The sequence below is a fragment of the Callorhinus ursinus genome, unplaced genomic scaffold (assembly GCF_003265705.2).
Source record: "Callorhinus ursinus isolate GAN/ISIS: 27379988/994484 unplaced genomic scaffold, GSC_fseal_2.0 scaffold14, whole genome shotgun sequence".
NCBI classification, from domain to species: Eukaryota; Metazoa; Chordata; class Mammalia; order Carnivora; family Otariidae; genus Callorhinus; species Callorhinus ursinus.
Window position 1 is genome coordinate 6,201,359 of NW_027397076.1, and position 20,382 is coordinate 6,221,740.

At 36.0% G+C, this 20,382-nt stretch overlaps 1 protein-coding gene across 7 annotated transcripts in view; it reads right to left on the reverse strand.

Annotated features, from left to right (window-relative positions):
- Positions 1–20,382, reverse strand: part of HCFC2 (host cell factor C2) — a 76,644-nt gene that overhangs the window by 51,575 nt on the left and 4,687 nt on the right. For 5 of the 7 annotated variants that reach the window (XM_073900368.1, XM_073900367.1, XM_025882496.2 and 2 more), the window contains exons 4-11: positions 12,139–12,347; positions 11,254–11,338; positions 9,703–9,809; positions 9,413–9,601; positions 5,072–5,317; positions 3,332–3,499; positions 2,528–2,580; positions 874–1,051 (exon numbers count right to left, since the gene is read on the reverse strand). In XM_073900368.1, coding sequence (XP_073756469.1) covers positions 874–1,051; positions 2,528–2,580; positions 3,332–3,499; positions 5,072–5,317; positions 9,413–9,601; positions 9,703–9,809; positions 11,254–11,338; positions 12,139–12,347 — 1,235 coding nt within the window. The remainder of the gene's footprint in view (positions 1–873; positions 1,052–2,527; positions 2,581–3,331; positions 3,500–5,071; positions 5,318–9,412; positions 9,602–9,702; positions 9,810–11,253; positions 11,339–12,138; positions 12,348–20,382) is intronic. The other 2 variants (XM_025882497.2, XM_025882498.2) reach the window with 1 other exon arrangement.

A 20,382-nucleotide genomic window follows, 5' to 3' on the forward strand; every position in this document is an offset into this window, starting at 1 on the left:
TAAGCTGCAGCCCAGGATCAGGCTTTTATAATTTTGACCAAATGATTCCATCAGAAAATCAAGAAAACAAAAGTGTTTTCCTTTTCCACATGTAATGAAATGAGGAAAAATGGCAGGAAATTATTTTCCTTGAATACTTTTATCTACCATGGGCTCATAAAGAAAAATGGAAATAAATATTATATTCATCTTAAGTTTGCATCATGGAAGAGGATTTAGATTTGTATCAGCTGTCATGATGTTTTCAAATTAAAAATACAGTCACATGTTTCTATGTCACAGACGTATCAGAATGAGATTTATAGAATAATTTTAGATATTTAAATCAGGCACAGTGCTGAATGTATCTCAAACGGCATAAGAATATTCAAATGAACCCATTTTAAATATAAGGTTCACTGAATTACAAGCTGTCCCATGAATGTAATCAACAGTTCTCATAAATGAACTATATTTCTGAGGATAATCCAGTTACTTGCTATACAAATATTTACTAAGTGACTACTATTAACCAGGCATGGATTCAGGTGCTGAGGAAACAAAGATGAACAAGAAAATCCCTGCCCAAAATAAATAATTTCAGATAGTTCTAAGTGCTAAGAAAATACAGTAATGGGAGAGGGACACTGCAACACTGGCCAACCTCAAATGTCATACAAAAGCTCGCCTCATCTGAATTCCATAGCTTGTAACTAAGCGTTACTATTCAGGTAGGTGCTTCCTTGGTATCTTGACATCACTCTAACTAGGGTCAATATGGCAGGCTTATTATTATTTTGAAAATGGATCAAAACCATAGAACATTTACTTTTCCAAAGACTAAAATTCCATATTATAAAAAGCCTTAGCTTTATTTAAAATGCCATCTTATACCTTCATTTTTCCTTAGCACATCCACAACACAACTATTATGATTAGAAGCATTAGTTGCCAAAGATGAATGTAAAGTGGCATTAGAATCAGCTGATGCGTTGAGATCTGGTCTGTTTTTCACAGAAGTTCCTTTCATAGCTGTATGTTCGGTTTTTGTACTGTTCATTGTATCACTGATCTATAAGAAATAAAATAGTTTATTGTAGCAAGCAATGTTCAATTGAATAAAAATACATGTAAAAAACAAGCAAAATAATTTACAACTTAAATGCTTTTGGAAAATAAATTTACCAAGATATAAAACAGTTTAAATTATATTCTTAATTTGTATAGGATTGTTCTTTAAATTTTACAATAGTTTAAGAAAACAATTTCTTCACTTAATCTCCATTCTCAAAAGACCAGTTCCGAAGGGGAATGGGAGGGTATATTCTGAGGAAGAAAAAACACTACATTTTTATAAGTGGTAGTTAGTATTCAAGTAAATATGTATGTAACACAGGAGATAACACCAAAGCTACCGAGTTTAACATTTTTGTCAAATTTTCTTAAGAAGGTCAATATGGACATTAAAGATCTGATGACTCCTAAAAATAAAATCTCAGTTCAAGCAAATGAATTATTCTGTATGATTGAGTTTTGCAAAGAGAAATCAAGATTTAATATATACACATATCAATATTCTTTACCACTAAACATTTTAGATAGGAATCTAATTCTGTTTTTGTCTTTTTATATACACTATAATGAAAATATTTAAACTTTTTGATAATTCAGGTCATCAATGTGAATATCAATTACTACTACAAAGCAATACCTATGGGTCTACTGCACCATAAAACTGATCTGGCTTTTATTCAAAACCCCCAATATTGCTGCCCCTTTTTACTTACCTGTTTTTTGTTACTTTTCTGTCTCCATCTTGATTGTTATTTATAACTCTATAGTCAGTTATAACTTCTGATGGCCCTAAAGATACTTGTCCATCACAGTCATGTTCAGAACCCATGCGCTTACACCTACATCATTTTCCTTGAAAAGAATCTACTGTATATTTAGTAGCAGTTTGCCATGAAAAACCAGTGTAAATCCTAGTAAGCTTATTCATTAGTCTCTACAAATATCTATTGTGAAGCACTTCATAAACAAGAAGGAACCTCACAAACATCAGTGCTCAATTTAGCAACTCATATTCTTTGGTCAACAAAGTACATAGTAAAGAAATATATTTCATGTCCATTTTCCAAGTATTAGTTGAAATTTAAAATGAGTGTGTATGACATTTAGAAATGTCAAAAAGATTTCAAGATACTGTAAGTATAAATTATAAGGGATTAGTCTCTGATGCTATGTGTAATGAGGGTAGACTTCAATCTCTTGGTTAGGGGTTCTTAATCTGGGCTACTGCCATAGTGATCGATGGAGCGTTCTTTGAAACCACAGTTACCTGGGCATCATCCTAAAGATTCTGCTTCACTAAATCTGGGGAAGGGGTGGGATTCTGTGTATGTTTGTTTTTTAATCTCAGAGGTGATTCTAATATGCGGCCAGGGTTGAGAACCTCTGTCCTAAGGTAATATGGTAAAAATATGAATAAAAATTGGGACTCTAACCTTAAACATTCATTTGTCATCATAAATTTTTTTTAACTTACACTGTTAGGAATGGTGTTATTACTGCCTTGTCTGTGAGGGTCCATTCTGACTCCTGTAGGAATAAGAAAGTTCAGACTGACATGCTCTAAATTAGCTTCAATAAAATATATTACAATCAAGTATTTCCAAAAGTTATGTATTAAAGGTTAAAAAGTATCTTTATCAAAGTTTATCTATTTTCTTAATAGTTTGCTTAATAGTTGACTAAAATCCTTTCTAAAAGAACATGTAAAATTAAAAATGTTTTTACTTTCCAAGTGCCTGTTACTGTACAAAAATACTTTTGAAAAAAGCTGAAATATTTATGAAAGCTAATTAAAACCATCTCCTGAAGTCACGTATCATGTCAAATTAAGAGAGTACATCAGAATGAACTGCAAAAAAAACAGTGTATCCTACATGTCTATGCATTCTACCACATCATAATGGTAAGACAGGCAAGTTTCCAGAGTTGAAATGCAATATATTTGATTAACCAGGCAGGAAACATCATATCATTAAATTTTTAAAAGTAGGCCTTAATCACTGGCTTTCCTGCAGTAATTTTTTTTTTTTAAAGATTTTACTTATTTATTTGAGAGAGAGAGAATGAGAGATAGCACGAGAGGCAAAAGGGTCAGAGGGAGAAGCAGACTCCTTGCTGAGCAGGGAGCCCGATGTGGGACTTGATCCCAGGACTCCAGGATCATGACCTGAGCTGAAAGCAGTCACTCAACCAACTGAGCCACCCAGGTGCCCCACCTGCAGTAACTTTTTTAAAAAAGCATATGAGCATGCATGCTTTAAGGTGAAAATTATGTTACCTTGCATATTTGGTGCTGCTGAAGAATCTGATGATGCAGCTTGGTACGGCAAGTCTGTATTCAGCTGCAAAAGATAGCCCTCAACTGTAGGCACTTCATCCCATTTGACATGGAAAGAGTTGGTAGTGGCTTTGATCAGTTGTACTTGTGATGGTGCTGGCGGTTTCTCTAAAGAACAATATTGATATTAAATACATTGATGTTTCAAATGTACCAACAGTTTGCCTATATAGTTTGTGTGGGCCTAGGGCTCTGAAAACATCAGCAATGAGTATTTCAACTGTTTACCCAGAGGGAGAAAAATTACTCAGATAAACATAGCTATTGTAGGTCAAATGAAAACAGTTTGGGGTTCTGATTCTATTTATTTAATTCCTTATACAAATAGCTCTACACACAAAACAATCCAAGCTATTTGTGTCATCAGAATCAGAAAGAAATGTTTAATCATAGAAGTGTGGGGAGAGGGAGGAAGCAAGTATTTTATCGTTACAGCTACATTATTTTACCTTCTTTGTAAGTTTTTAATTTTATGAGGCAATTTTCAGCCAATAGCATACACGTCAGAAATACTGTTAATGTTAGCAAAGATGATTTGGACATGATATTTTGGAAAAACATAACTTCTTGAAGTTAATACCCTCTCATCAAAACTTGTACTATCCCAAACAAGTAATTATTTTGATATAAAATATTACCAACATTTCCAAAACAAGTAACAATCAAAGATTTCTAGAACTGGGAAAAAGAACCTGAGATTATCTCTACCATATCCTTGTCCTCTTTTTGTTTACCTACCAATTCAGGGAACTCACAATTCCTAAAGGAGTACATTCCATCTTTAGACAATTATATAAGGAAATTTATTCTTCTAGTGACTTGGTATCTACAAGCTATAACTTAATCCTTATAGAACAAGTCTAGTATCTATCTTTTTGTATCTTTTAGAGACGGAGTCAGCAAACTGGGTGGCTTATGGGCTGTTTTTATAACTAAAGTTTTACTGAAACACAGCTATGCTCATTTGTTTATGTATTAGTTATGATTGCTTTCATTCTACAGCAGCAGAATGCATGACCATATGGCCTAACTACAAAGCCTAAATATTTATTATCTAGCCCTTCACAGAAAAATTTGATGACCATGTTTTAGAGGATAAGTAAACCTAGTTCCTCCAACTATTCCCCATGTAGATTTCTCATAATCCTATTCACAATCCAGTTTTACATTTCTTAAAGTAAGACAACCCATACAAGTAAATAATAAGAAGACAAGTCCAAAAGGTACACCACCCACATAATAGAAGTTACATGAAGAGAAAATAGAGAAAAAAGAAGGGTACAAATCAATGAAGTAAATCAAAAAAATTCCCAGAACTGAAGAACATGAGTTTCCAGACTGAAAGGGCCCACTGAGTACTCAACACAGTGGGTTAAAATTAGATGCATAAGTACATCACCATGAAATTTAAGAACAGTGGGGACAAAAAAAAAAAAAAAAATCCTGAAAGCTATTAAGGGTGAGGTGGAAGGTCACATTTAAAAAGAACAAAAATTAGAAGTGGTTTGGGTTTCTCAACAAAAAAACTAGAAGCTTGAATACAGTATAACAATGCTTTCAAAATTTTGAAGAGTAATGACTTCCAATGTAGAATTCTATTTCCATGCAAATGGCCAAATAAGTGGAAGAAAGACTGAACATATTTCTAAACAGTGTGAAATCTCAAAATAAATTTATCACCTATGCACCCTTTTCCTGGGATGTATTCCACAAAAAAAATGAAAAAGTAAACTAAGAAAGGGGAAAATATGGGATCCAGGAAACGGGGAATCCGGCACAGGTGAGAGGCAAAAGATATCCCCAGGAAGATGATGAAGGGAGACTCCAAGATGATAGCTGGGCTGGATTTGTGGAAGACAATCATCCCAGATTGGAGCAGGAGAAATTTCTTCATGACGATGAAATTTGATAGAATATCTGATGCATCTAACCATAATGAGAGAAGATTTAAACAAATAACAGAGTATGGATTGAATTAGTGGTAGATACATACAAATCTAAAACAAACAAAAGTGACAATTATTAATCCATGGTAAATAAAAAATTGTGCAAGAAAAGTATCACAATATTCTAGATGGCTCACCTATGAACAGTGTTTATGTAGTCATAATGTAAATGAATATTCATCTAACAAAATTATGGTATAACCATATTGAGAAAATGGGGGTAGGAAAGGCATATAGGAGAGAGGCAAGGAATGATGGGAAAAAGAGATAAATCCTTAATTTTCATAGAAGTGAGCATTTTATGTCTAAACCAAAAAAAATCAAAGTAACAATATATTCATGTTATATGGAAATATGGAAGTAAATACCAAAAGAATTGTTTAACAGAGTTGAAAGCAGATGCTTGTGAAGCAAGGAAAATGAGAGGAAGGTTGGAGCAAAGGACTGTTAATTTTCATAAAAGGCTTTATGGAATTAACCACTCTTTTAAAAATTAACAAATTCACAAAGATTAACTAAAAGTGAAAAAAGGCAAGATGAAGAGCCCTCATTTCCCCAATCCCCAAGATTCATGCCAACTTATCAAGGAGAAGCAAAATCTAAATTTTGACCTTATGATAGTGGTCACGATTACTTTTAGGTAGATATTCATGTCTAAAGAAAAGGTTTATGGGAAAACTGGCCATTCAGTGTCAGTAATTTTTAACCTTTTAAAGTCACAGATCCCTTAGATAATCTGTTGAAAATGATGTATTCACTGCCAAGAAAAATTTATACACACATATTTTTCTTCCAATCTCAGAGACTAAAGGTTATCCTTGGACTTCAGGCAATAACTCCCAATTTCAAAAATGCATCAGTAAGTTGGATTTTCTATATTTCTTTCCTGCTTGCAAGTATGTGCTTCTTCCACAGAAAATATTTAGTCTCTAACTTATTTGTTCCATTTATTTTTTCAATGATCTTAATTTTAAAATTAAACTTTTTACATTATAAAGGCAATATATGCCTCTGTAGAAAATACAGATGACAGAAAAACCTTTCAGAAAATGTTGAATCTCACCTTTTAGATAACACTTTGGTACACAATGTATCCTTCCAGATTTTTGTTTATATACTTAAAAGAAACTGGAATCATAGGTATGTTTTATAATCTGCTTTTCTCCTGTAACAACATACATCTCCAGATCTGATTTCTTGACTGACCTCCAGATTTCTTTATTATCAGCTACGTATTTGATCTCCTTATTTCAAACTTAGCATAGTCTAAATGAAATCTTAATTTTCTCCACAAACTGGTTTTCTCCTCAGTCTTCCCCAACCAAGTAAATGGAAATACCACCAAATTATTCAAGCTAAAAACTTCATCCTCCATTCCTCTCTTTGTGCCACATGCCATACCCAGTTCATCAGCCAGTTCTGTCAACAAGAACTCCAAAACATATCCAGAATTCATCCACTTCTCCCCATCTCTACTGGCACCACTGTAGTCTAAGACTTCTCTGATTCCTGTGAAAGCCTCCTAACTGGTCTCCCTGTGTGTACTTTTGCCCACCTACAATTTATATTCTACACAACTGCAGTGCCCATTCCAAAATGTACATCAGATCTCTCCTTCCAACTAATAAACTACCCTTGTACTTTATAAACAAGCTAACCTCTACCATGATGTGCAAGGCCTTACATGATCTGTCCTGCTGTCACTTCTCTAACCTCCATTCCTATGCTCTCCTTTCCATTCAGCTCAAATCTGTTCCCAAATGTGCCAAGTATTCCTATCTCAGGGCCCTTGTACTTGCTGTTCACTCTTGCTACAGTGTTTCTCCCCTAGCCTTTTCCATGGATAGCATCTTCTCTCCATTGGGATTATATCCCAAATGCCATCACATATTTTTCTAACTAGCCACTCTGACGTTAACCCCACTTTCCCATTCCAGTCCCTCCCATCACTATCCCGCTGGTCTATCTTACTATCTTCACACGCTTACCAGAAATGGAACTTATTTTGTTAATTTGTCTGATTAGTGCCCGTCATCCCTCTGTCCTCATACTAAGAATATAAATTCTTTGACATTAGGGACATTATCAGTCCCTTTCACTGCTGTAGCATTTCACTTCTCAGCATGTAAAACAATTCAGAACAATTCCTGATAGACAGGTGTCAATTAATAAATATTTATTAAAAAATGGATGAGTTCCATATTTTAAAATTTTTAGTGTTGTAATACTTTTATAAAATCTTTTTAGGAGCACCTGGGTGGCTCAGTTGGTTGGGCATCTGCCTCTTGATTTTGGCTCAGGTCGTGATCTTAGGGTTGTGGGATTGAGCCCCACACCTTGGGTTCCATGCTCCCGGGAGACTGCTTGGGATTTTCTCTCTCCCTCTCCCTGTCCCACTCCCATGCTCTCTCATGTGCTCTCTCTCTCTCTAAAAATAAATACATCTTTTTTTTTTTTTTAAGATTTTATTTATTTGACAGAGACAGCGAGAGCAGGAACACAAGCAGGGGGAGTGGGAGAGGGAGAAGCAGGCCTCCCACCAAGCAGGGAGCCTGATGCAGGGCCTGATCCCAGGACCCTGGGACCATGACCCAAGCCGAAGGCAGACACTTAACGACTGAGCCACCCAGGCATCCCAAATAAATAAATCTTTTTAAAAAACCTTTTTATTTTGGAATACTCTTAGACTTACAGAAAAAATGCAGAGTTCCCATATACGCTTTACTGTTTCCCTTAATGCTAACATATTTGTTAAAACTAAGAAATTAACACTGGAACGATACTATAAACTACAGACTACTTGGATTTCACCAGTTTGTGTTTTTTTTTGGTTCCAATCCAATTTAGGGTACCACCCTGCATTTAGTCTTCGTGTCTCCTCCTCAGTCTCCTCCGATTTGTGACTATTTCTCACTTTCCTTGTTTTTTGTTTTTTTTAAAGATTTTATTCCTTTATTTGAGAGAGAGCAAAAGCAAGAGATCACAGAGGGAGAGGGAGAAGCAGGGACCCCAATGCAGGCCTGGATCCCAGGACCCTGAGATCGTGACCAGAGCCGAAAGCAGATGCTTAACTGACTGAGCCACCCAGGCGCCCCTCACTTTCCTTGTTTTCCACCACTTCGAAATTTTTGAAGAGCACTGTTCACATAGAATGTCTAGGACGTCCCTCAATTTGGGTTTGTTGGTAATGTTCTCAGGGTTAGAATGAGATTACGGGTTTTGCATAGAAAACTTCACCTTCAGAGGTGAAGTTTCTTCTTATCACATGATATGAGAGGCAGGGATAAATGATTCAACATGACTATCACTAGTGCTATTAACATTGATTACTTGATTAAGATGGTGTTTTCCAGGTTTCTCCACTGTTAAGCTACTATTGGTCCCTTTCCATATTCTGTGCTTTGGAAGGGAGTCACTAAATCCAGTCTATACTCAAGGACAGGGAAATTAAGAAACTCTCCTGGTGGGGCACCTGGGTGGCTCAGTCGTTAAGCATCTGCCTTCGGCTCAGGTCATGATCCCATGGTCCTGGGATCAAGCCCTGCATCGGGCTCCCTGCTTGGTGGGAAGCCGGCTTCTCCCTCTCCCACTCCCCCTCCTTGTGTTCCTTCTTTCGCTGTCTCTCTCTCTGCCAAATAAATAATAAAATAAAAAATCTTAAAAAAAAAGAAAAAGAAACTCTCCTGGAAAAAAAAGAAGGAAATTCTCCTGGAGTAGGAAGTATCTACGTATAATATTTCTTCCACTCATTTTTTTTTAAAGATTTTATTTATTTGAGAGAGAGAGAGGGAGAGACAGAGAGAGAGGGAACACAAGTAAGGGGAGTGGGAGAGGGAGAAGCAGGTTTCCTGCTGAGCACAGAGGCTGATGCGGGGCTTGATCCCAGGACCCTGGGATCATGACCTGGGCCGAAGGCAGCTGCTTAACCGACTGAGCCACCCAGGTGCCCCTCCACTCATTTTTAATTATGGAAAAGAGAGGCAGTGGCATTTACACTAAATCTCAAGAGACAGGTAGTACTCAAGCATTTATTTACCTGAAGGAAAAATTATATTTGTTGAATACTCTTACCTACCAGTATCAAGATACCAAAGATCCTTGCAGCAAACTTGACTATTCAGTGCTTTTTTGTAGCCGTCTCTTCCACTCCAAAAATACAATCGAGTGCCAATCGCAACAGCACAGTGTCCAGCTCTTGGTCTTGGTCTTGAATTTTTTTTATCTTCCTGAGAATCTGATACTAGGGTGGTCCACTCTGCTGTATCTAAAAGATAGAAATATCCATGACTACTATATTGTTCTTAAACAACAAAAATTCTTTTATTAATACATTTTATTTCGGTAACTCACTCTTACAAGACTCACCGAGATTTAGGTAAGAAAATGAACTAGTACATCTCCATTCACAATCATGAGGTGAAGTCTCAATATTCTCCCCCTTATGTGGAACCCATCCACCAAAAATGTACATCCTGAAAAACAAAAAGAGAGCATAAAGTGGTTGATTTTTTTTTCTAAAGCTTTAATTTTTTTTTTTTTTTAGATTCAAAATGCTAAGAATAGACTTAAATTTCTTAGTTGTTGACTCAAAGCTTTGGGACTATTCACTTACTTATCATGATCATGGTAATGGGAATAAGATAATGAATAAAGTGGTCTTCTCTGAAGAGTTTACAATTTCATGAAGCAATACAGAATCAAATTACTTCTCTCTGGCAAGTGAGAATATTGTGGGGAATATTTCACTTAAAATACATTTGAAAATCAGTATTATATATAATATACTAAGTGTACCTCAGTCAGAAAGATAGTCAAATGATCTATGACACCCAAAATCAAATTCAGAGTTGTATGCATACAGTAACCAAAGAGGATTAAGTTTCTTATAACTTTGGTCACTGATACCACTCAAATAAAAAACTTTAAACTATGTCCCTCAGGGCCCTAAGGGTTCTTGAGACATGCCTAATAGCTGCTGAAGGAGAAAGGTTCATCAGGCAGCGCTTAGGGCCCATGTGACCTCATGCCAACCAAACAAGCTCGATTTTTCTATTTTATATATTAAAGTTCCAATGGAAAACCACATTTTATAAAAGGGTCTTGATATTCTAAAAGAGTATACCTTATTAGATTTTATTTATGGCTATTTTTTAAAAAAAGAACTAATGACGTTCTAGTTGTTTCCTAAAACATTATTTATAAGAAAAAGTTCCTCCACAAAGAAAATAATTAATTTCTATTTATACAATAATGCACAAATAAGGGAACTTGTTGATGATAGTAATAGCTAACTTTTATGGAGTGCCATTTATGTACCAAGCACTGTTTGAAGAATTTCATATGTATTAATCCATTTAATCCTCAAGACAACCTTGTGAAATAGGTTTTATTATCTGCATTTTATATGTGAGGAAATTGAGGTACAGACAGATTAAATTTCCTTGCCCCAGGTCATAAATGACAAGTACCAAAACGGAAGACTTGAATTCATGCAATCTGGTGAGAGTTCATGTTCTAACCATAACTCTATTCAAAGTTCAGTCATTGAGCATACATACTGAGTACATACCTGAGTATAAATCAAGCGCTACCAAAAATAAGTAAGACAAAACACTGAGTTAGGTGTGTCAAACCTGGCAATGGAACCCAGTCAGTGTGACAACACTCTGCCTCACACTTATGTAATACCTACTCTGTGCAAGGCACTGTAAGAAACGTACAGAAATGTAAGAGGCAGCAGGATAAGAAAATGGAACAGTATTTTAGCTTCTATAGGCTTATTATTTTAGCTTTAGTAAACATAATCATTGTTAAATTCAATAATCTATTTCCGAGTAATTGGTAGCACCACTCTTCTTTCTATCTTTCTTAAGTTGCTTTAAAAAAAAAAGTGAAAAAAAAAAAAAAACACCATACTTGTTTCCTATAACACTGGCTGTGTGAAGGCTTCGTGGGAGTGGCACTGTCCCTTTAGTTTCTGGTTTTGACCAAGACATAGTTTCTAGAAGTAAAAATAAGTATATTAGCAATTTGGTTTAATAATAGTAAATTACCTCACCTTGCAGAATTTAAAAAAAACAAAAAAGGACTTACCAAAAAGAAGCAAAAATGTTTCAAAACCATTACTTGAACTTCATCTTAAAATAAACATTTCCAGCTGACATAAATAGCCAATTACAGTAATCTATTTATACTTGAATGTTAGCATTTGTAATGGAGAAGTGTATTTAGGGTGCCACCAATTTTGGATTAAAACCAGATTAGGGGTTTTAACATTTTAAGTAAGAAGACATTGTGTAGAAGATAGTCAAAAGTGAAAAAGGCACACCTACCCTCCATTCACTCACTCCTAGGATCCCCTTAAAAAGAGCTAGCCATGGTTTTTTCACTGACCAGCAATAACGTTACTAATGCTACATTTCCTGTGGACAAAGTAACCATATAAATTTGATCATCCCCAAGTGGGACACTTTACAGAGTGATAACTGGTACTATTGATAATTACACAGGACAATAAGCAAAAATCAGGGCCCTCTCAGGCAAACCATGACATATGGTGACCCTATTTATAAGGAGCACAGGAAAGTTACTATCATAAATCAAACATTCATCTGTTTAACTTCATTGATCAGCCACCATTTGCATCACATCTTGGCTGTCCCAGAGCTGGCTACAAGTGCCTTCTATAAATCTAACTGTAACTCAATAAATGCTGTAGCCAAAAATATTTTTCAAAAGCAATTTTTACATTTGCCTTTATCAATCATAACCAATTCCTGAGCCCGAATCAAGTAAGCTTACCTAAATCAAGCTGCCATAGATCATCCAAGCGAGCACCACACATTCCACCAAAGACATACATTTTAGGACTTCCAGAATCTTTTTTGCAATATATGACAGCTGTGTGGGATTCTCTTGGAGAAGGCACAATTCCTTTAGTCATTGGAATGCTCCAACCCACAACACCAGAACCATGCTGTAGTTCCAACTCATAGAAATCATTCAAATATCTAGGATATCATGAAATAAATGAAAACATTAATATAACATATACCTTTTATTTGATTTTTGTTTCTATTTATAAAGATAATCTATGCTTACTGTAAAAAATTCATTTACTACCAAAAAGCATTAGGAGAGCAAAAACCCCATTACTCATTCTTTTAACATGTAATTATCAACTACTACTGTGTATCAAGTACTCTTCTGGGGATCAGTAATGAACAGAAGAGATTTTTAAAAAATTCCTGCCATCATTTAACCAACACTCTTGTCCACAACAACTGTGATTGTTTCAAAACATAGCTGCAAATTCTGACACTCTTCCCATCAGGCCGTAGGATCTACATGTTGGTCCCCACTCACAATTCTGGGTAAGCCCGTGACTGCTTCAACTAGAGTATGGTGAAATGACACTGAGTGACTTCCGAGGCTTGGTCACAGAAGGCTAATGCAGCTTCAGTACAGAACACTTGTTTTGGAATCCTGAAGCACCATATAAGTCCACAAAACCCCCATGTGGAGCAGCACATACAGGCATGTAGGAGGACGGCCCCAGTTCAGTCCATCCTTCAGTCATCCCAGTGGAGGCACGAGATATGGGAGCGGCCATTCAAGCCTTCCCATCTCAGGGCCTAGCCATCACTGGTGTGTCCTGTCTGAATTCCTGACGCAGAGAATCCCTGAACATAATAAATGGTTGTTATTTTGCATTGCTAACTTTTGGAGGAGTTTATTACATGGTACTAGATAATCAGGACAATCACTATTGGCAATAATTGGTAAATACCCTTTCTGACCTCTGAAGATCCACATATGTATAAATGAGACATATTACAAATGTTGCTTTCCAACTTTTTTTCTTTTAAAACTTTCACTCTATAATGTGATAGCAGTGCCCTACATAGCTTTTTTTTTTTTTAAACTCTACAAACTGGTATTAAACTTTTCATCTGTGACATGATGTTTTCAATGCTTTGAGCAAAATGACTTTTATAGGAATATATTTCCTATCAAATTATTACTCAAGTATGAGAGCAAAATTAAAACACTTTAGGACATATAAAACTTCAAAGTTTAGGGGCTCCTGGGTGGCACAGTTGGTTAAGCATCCAATTCCTGATTTCAGCTCAGGTTATGATCTCAGGGTCGTGGGATCGGGTCTGCATTGGCCTCTGTGCTCAGCACAGAGCCTGCTTGAGACTCTCTCTCCCTCTGCCCCTTCCCCACCAAATAAATAAATCTTAAAAAAAAAACAAAAAAACTTCAAAGTTTAGCCATAAAATTGTTTTGGGAAAAAACAATTCTAGATGTTATTCCAGAAAAGTAAGAAATCCAGGAAAAATACACTGAATAAGAGAAATGGTAGTACAAAGAAACCAGTAATTTATAATATACTTAAACTGATGTTTATTTTTTAAGATTTTTAAAAATTCATTTATTTGACAGAGAGAGAGAACACACAAGCAGGGGGAGTGGCAGGCAGAGGGAGAAGGAGAAGCAGGCTGATGCGGGGCTCAATCCCAGGACCCCGGGATCATGACCTGAGCCGAAGGCAGACGCTTAACTGACTGAACCACCCAGGTGCCCCTAAATTGACATTTAAAAGTATGGTTGTGAGATCTAAATAATCACTAAGAAAGACTGACCAAAAAACTAACTTATTAGCATTATTATAATCTGGAATAGGATTCAAGAATACATGGAAAATACGGGAAAAGCAAAGGAAGGTAAAGACAGTAATCTATTCTCAAAGATGACAAGATCCTTTCAGTTTACATGTATGTAATAATTTCTGAGCAACTAAGGCAAGCACAGAATTAGCATGTGTAACTTTCAAATCTTTAGAAGGAAAGAAAAAAACAGTAAATCAAGAAAAAGTAAGGAAAAGGAAAAATAAGCAAAGCATAGTCTATTGAAAGCAGTTAATAAGATGGTTAGGGGAAAAAAACACTACAAAACAATGTCAAAAGAAAGATAAACTATGAAAAGAAATTTGGTACACAACACAGAAAAAGATAAAATTTTCTTAATGTAAAATTTTCCTACAAGATCAAGATTATAACCACACAACAGATACAAATAAAAGGACATAAACTGACAGTTCACAGAATGAGAAATAAAAATTGTATAAATGTGTATGTACACACACAGAGACACAGATAAACAAACACACATACACATATATACACAAATGTTCAACCTTGCTATGATTTTTAAAAATCTAGCAAAGGCAGGGGGCTGGGGGTGGAGAAGCAACAACAAGCAGAATAAATGGAAAACATAAAATACAAAGGTAGGAAAAACTTCTCTATTAGGGGACAAAGTCTCTTGGGGGCAGGAAGTCTGTAAGAAAAAGAAAATAAGGAGCGCCTGGGTGTCTCAGTCATTAAGCGTCTGCCTTCGGCTCAGGTCATGGTCCCAGGGTCCTGGGATGGAGCCCTGCATCGGGCTCCCTGCTCAGTGGGAAGCTTGCTTCTCCCTCTCCCACTCCCCCTGCTCGTGTTCCCTCTCTTGCTGTCTCTCTCTGTCAAATAAATAAATAAAAATTAAAAAAAAAAAAGAAAAGAAAAGAACAAAGTTGGGGGCATCATGTTGCCTGATTTCAAGCTATATTACAAAGCAGTGATCACCAAGACAGCACGGTACTGGCACAAAAACAGACATAGACCAGTGGAACAGGATAGAGTGCCCAGATATGGACCTTCAACTCTATGGTCAAATAATCTTTGACAAAGCAGGAAAAAATATGCATTGGAAGAAAGATAGTCTCTTCAATAAATGGTGCTGGCAAAATGGGACAGCCACATGCAGAAGAATGAAACTGGACCATTCTCTAACACCATACATAAAGATAAACTCAAAATGGATGAAAGACCTCAATGTGAGACAGGAATCCATCAAAATCCTGGAGGAGAACATAGGCAATAACCTCTTTGACATCAGCCACAGCAACTTCTTTCAATACATCTCCAAAAGCTAGTGAAACAAAAGCAAAAATGAACTTTTGGGACTTCATCAAGATACAAAGCTTCTACACAGCAAAGGAAACAGTCAACACAACAAAGAGGCAACCCACAGAATGGGAGAAGACATTTGCAAATGACACTACAGATAAAGGGCTGGTATCCAAGATCTATAAAGAACTTCTCAAACTCAACACCCAAAAAACAAATAATCAAGTCAAAAAATGGGCAGAAGACATGAATAGACACTTCTCTGAAGAAGACAAATGGCTAACAGACACATGAAAAAATGTTCATCATCACTAGCCATCAGGGAAATTCAAATCAAAACCACATGAGATACCACCTTATACCAGTTAGAATGGCAAAAATTGACAGGACAAGAAACAACAAATGTTGGAGAGGTTGTGGAGAAAGGGGAACCGTCTTACACTGTTGGTGGGAATGCAAGTGGGTACAGCCACTTTAGAAAACAGTGTGGAGGTGCCTCAAAAAATTAAATATAGAGCTATCTTATGACCCAGCAATTGCACTCCTGGCTATTTACCCCAAAGACACAGATGTAGTGAAAAGAAGGGCCATATGCACCCCAATGTTCATAGCAGCAGTGTCCGCAATAGCCAACCTGTGGAAAGAGCCGAGATGCCCTTCAACAGATGAATGGATAAAGAAGATGTGGTCCATATATACAATGGAATATTACTCAGCCATCAGAAAGGATGAATATCCAACTTTTACATCAACATGGATGGGACTGGAGGAGATTATGCTAAGTGAAATAAGTGAAACAGAGAAAGTCAATTATCATACGGTTTCATTTATTTGTGGAACATAAGGAACAGCATGGAGGACACTAGGAGAAGGAAGGGAAAAATGAAGGGGGGGGGGAATCGGAGGGAGAGATGAACCATGAGAGACTCTGGACTCTGAGAAACAAACTGAGGGTTCTAGAGGGGAGGGGGTGGGGGGATGGGTTAGCCCGGTGATGGGTATTAAGGAGGGCACATTCTGCATGGAGCACTGGGTGTTATACGAAAACAATGAATTGTGAATCACCACATCAAAAACTAATGATGTATTGTATGGTGACTAACATAACATAATAAAATTAAATTAAAAAAAAAGAACCCTGAAACCAGGGTGCCTGGGTGGCTCAGTTCGTTAAGTGTCTGCCTTCAGCTCAGGTCATGATATCAGGGACCTGGGATCAAGTCCCACATCCAGCTCCCTGCTCCACAAGGAGTCTGCTTCTCCCACTGACCCTCCCCCCACTCATTCTCTCTCTAATAAAATCTAAAAATAAAAAAAATTTAAAAAACCCTGAAACCAGCTATAAGCAATTAACAGCAATGATAATATCAAAACTATTTGACAACTGATGTGGCATAGACTTCCACAGATCAGAATGGAGGCCAACCAGTAAGCTATACCAGTTCATACTGGTCAACTGTTAGTCCTATTTACAAAAGATAAGTCTACAACAAAATAATACACATGGATTGAAAAGTAGATATACAAGAAACAATAAATTCACAATCACACTGGAAGATTTTAACATGTCATTCAGAAGTTGATATGATCTAGACTCACAAAATAAAAAAGCTTCAAATAATAGTTTAAAACAGTGATTTAATAAAAGAACCTTGTACCCAAACAACCAAGAACTTACAATCTTTATGAACACCTATGGAATAATCACAAAAATGGATTGACATACACCACAAAGACAATCTCCAAAAAGGAGAAACCCCATAGACCACATATTTTTTAACACAATATAATAAAGCTACATATTAGCAACAATAACAAAACTTTCCATTTGGAAATTTTTACAAATTTATGCCAAATTATTTTTGGGTTAAAGAGAAAATAAAAAATAATGACAATAAGAGCACTATTTACCAAAACCTATGGCCAAAGCCATAATCAGAGGAAAATGTGTAGCATTTATTAGAAAATAACACTGAAAACAAATGAACTAATAGGCACTCAAATTACTAGAAGTTACAAAAAAGTTAGAAAAGGTACCAAAACTATTAAAAGTTTAAAAGAAGTTAGAAAAAAGGAAAAAATGAGTCTACGGCCATACCACCCTGAATGTGCCTGATCTCGTCTGATCTCAGAAGCTAAGCAGAGTCAGGCCTGGTTAGTACTTGATAGGAGAAAAAAGGAAAAATTTAAAGAAATGGAATAAAGAAAACAAGTGAAAAACAAAAATAAATCAATAAAACTAAAAAATGGTTCTTTGAAACCACCAAACCACTCACAAGTCTGATTAGAGAAAAGACAACATACACATTTATAAATGAGAAAAGAGATGTGACTACAGATACAGAGATTCTAAAGATATACAGAGAATTGTATTATAATTTTTATCAAAAAATGTAAAAATCTAAATGAAATGGGTGATTGTTCAAGGAAAACATAAATTACCAAATGATTCAAGAGAAAGTAGAAAATATAAATAGATCCATAACTATAAGAGATATTGAAAAGGTAGGCAAAGATCATCTTCCTAAATTATACCAATCTCAGACAACTATGGGAAATTTCTACTATTCAAAAATTATGTTATTTAAGCATAATAAAAGATGGAAAGCTTCCCATAACCTCAGAACACAGCCCTGATTATGTTCCCAGGAATAACAGAATCCTGATACTCAAATCAGATTAGAATAGGACCCCACTACCCCAAATAAAGTCAATAGAGGAAAAATCACTAGTGACTATAGATAATATAAATAAATGTTAGCAAAATTAATTCGGCAAAGTATGAAAAGAACACTGTAATGCAACAAACTGGGGTTTAACTACAAATAAAAAGATGGCTTATATTTCAGAACCTAATAATATAATTCACACAATTAATGGGTAAAAGCAAAGAAACAATTCATTTCTATGTCTGAAATGAATATGAACATCCATTTTTGGTTAAAAAGAGAGAAAAAAACTAATCAGCAAACTAGAAATTTTTAAAAACTTCCTTAATCTGATAAAGCAAATACTAGAAACCTATAGCAAACATCACAATTAATGATAGAAAGGTAAATATATTAATGAAACAGAATAGAGTCTTGAACAAGAGTTGTTCTGTAAAAAGCTAGACAGTAAATATTTTAGGCTATGGAAGCTATAAGGTCTGTCGCAACTACTCAACTCTGCTCCTTTCTTTTTTTTTTTAAGATTTTATTTATTTATTTATTTGAGAGAGAAAGAGAGCATGAGAGAGCACAAGTGGTGGAGAGGGAGAAGTAGGCTGCCCATGGAGCAGGTAGCCCAACGTGGGCCTTGATCCCAGGACCTGGGATCATGACCTGAGCCAAAGGCAGCCACTTAACTGACTGAGCCACCCAGGCACCCCTCAACTTTGCTCTTTTAATATGAAAGCAGCCAGAGACAACATGTAAATGAATGGGCATGGCTGTGTTTCAATAAAACTTTATTAACAAAGACAGGTAGCTAGCAGGCCAAATTTGTCCCACAGAGTGTAGTTCATAACCCCTGGTCCTGAAAGGCTAGAAAAAGACTCATTTATATGAGGCTTAAGATATGATAGAGATGGGACTTCAAATCAGTGAGGAAAAAAATGGCTTATTTAATAAATGGTGGTGGAGAATTGGAAATCCATTAGGAACAGTAAAAATCCTCATACTAGTCACAAAAATATATTCTAAATCTATTAATATTTTAAACACATAATATTTTAAACATAAAGCTGTGAATGTATGAGATAGTTGTGGGGTAGAAGAATCTTCCTAAGCAGAAAGCAATAAAAGAAAAATATTGTCAAACCCGGTAAAACAAAAATGAAAACCCTTTTAAAAAAGACAAACAAAAGACTTGGAAAAATATGAATAATGGTGATGGATACACAACACAGTAAATTGACTAAAATCATTGAATTGTATGTATAAAAAGGATGAATTTTATGGTATATAATTTATACTCTAATTATTTAAAAAGGAAAAATGAAAAAGATATGAACAATTTCAGAAAAGGAATTGCAAATGTCCAATAAGCATAGTTAATCAAGCTCATTGCCAGTTTTTTTTAAAAGATTTTATTTATTTATTTATATTAGATAGAGAACAAGAGTGCACATGCACACGGGTGGGGAGGAGTAGAGGGGGTAGGAGAGGACAAGCAGACTCTGCACTGAGTCTGCAGCCCAACATGGGGCTGGATCTCATGACCCTGAAATCATGACCAGAGCCAAAATCAAGAGTCGGACACAACTACCTGAGCCACCCATATGCCCCAGTCATTACCAGTTTTTTTTTTTAACATTTTATTTATTTATTTGACAGAGAGAGTGAGAGAGAACAAATAGGGGGAGCAGTAGAAGAAGAGGGAGAAGTAGGCTCCCCGCTGAGCAGGGAGCCTAATGCGGGGTTTGATCCCAGGACCCTGGGATCATGACCTGAGCCAAAGGCAGACGCTTAACCATTGGAGCCACCCAGGCACCCCTCATTACCAGTTTTTAAAAAATCAAAATAAATTCATGAAATGCATTTCACCTATTAGTTTGGCAAAAACTAAGAAGAGTGAGACAATTCAATATTGTTAAGGGTGTAGGTAGTCCTGTACACTGTTATTAGGAATATAAAATGGTTGTCTCTTTGGAAGTTGATTCAGGAATATCTAACAAACTTGAATGTAAATACCCTTGACCTCCCTCCCACCGATTCCATTTACAAGTATGAATCCTACAAAAATTGGGGCGCCTGGGTTGCTCAGTCTTTAAGCATGTGACTTTTGATTTCGGCTCAGGTCATGATCTCAGGATCATGAGATCAAGCCCTGTGACCAGCTCCACGCTATGCATGGAGCCTGCTGATGATTCTCTCTCCCTCTCTCTCTGCCCAACCCCCCCCAACTCTCACTCGCACTTTCTCTCTCTAAAAAAACAAAAACAACAGAAACAAAATAGTTATACGTGTGCAAAGACTGTAATAGCAAAAAAGTGGAAATATTTAAATGTCTACCAGTAGGGGAATGATTAAGTAATTTGCATAATTCAGACTACTTTTCAGCCATTAAAAAAAAAAAATAAGGTCAATTTTTATCTACTGCCCTAAAA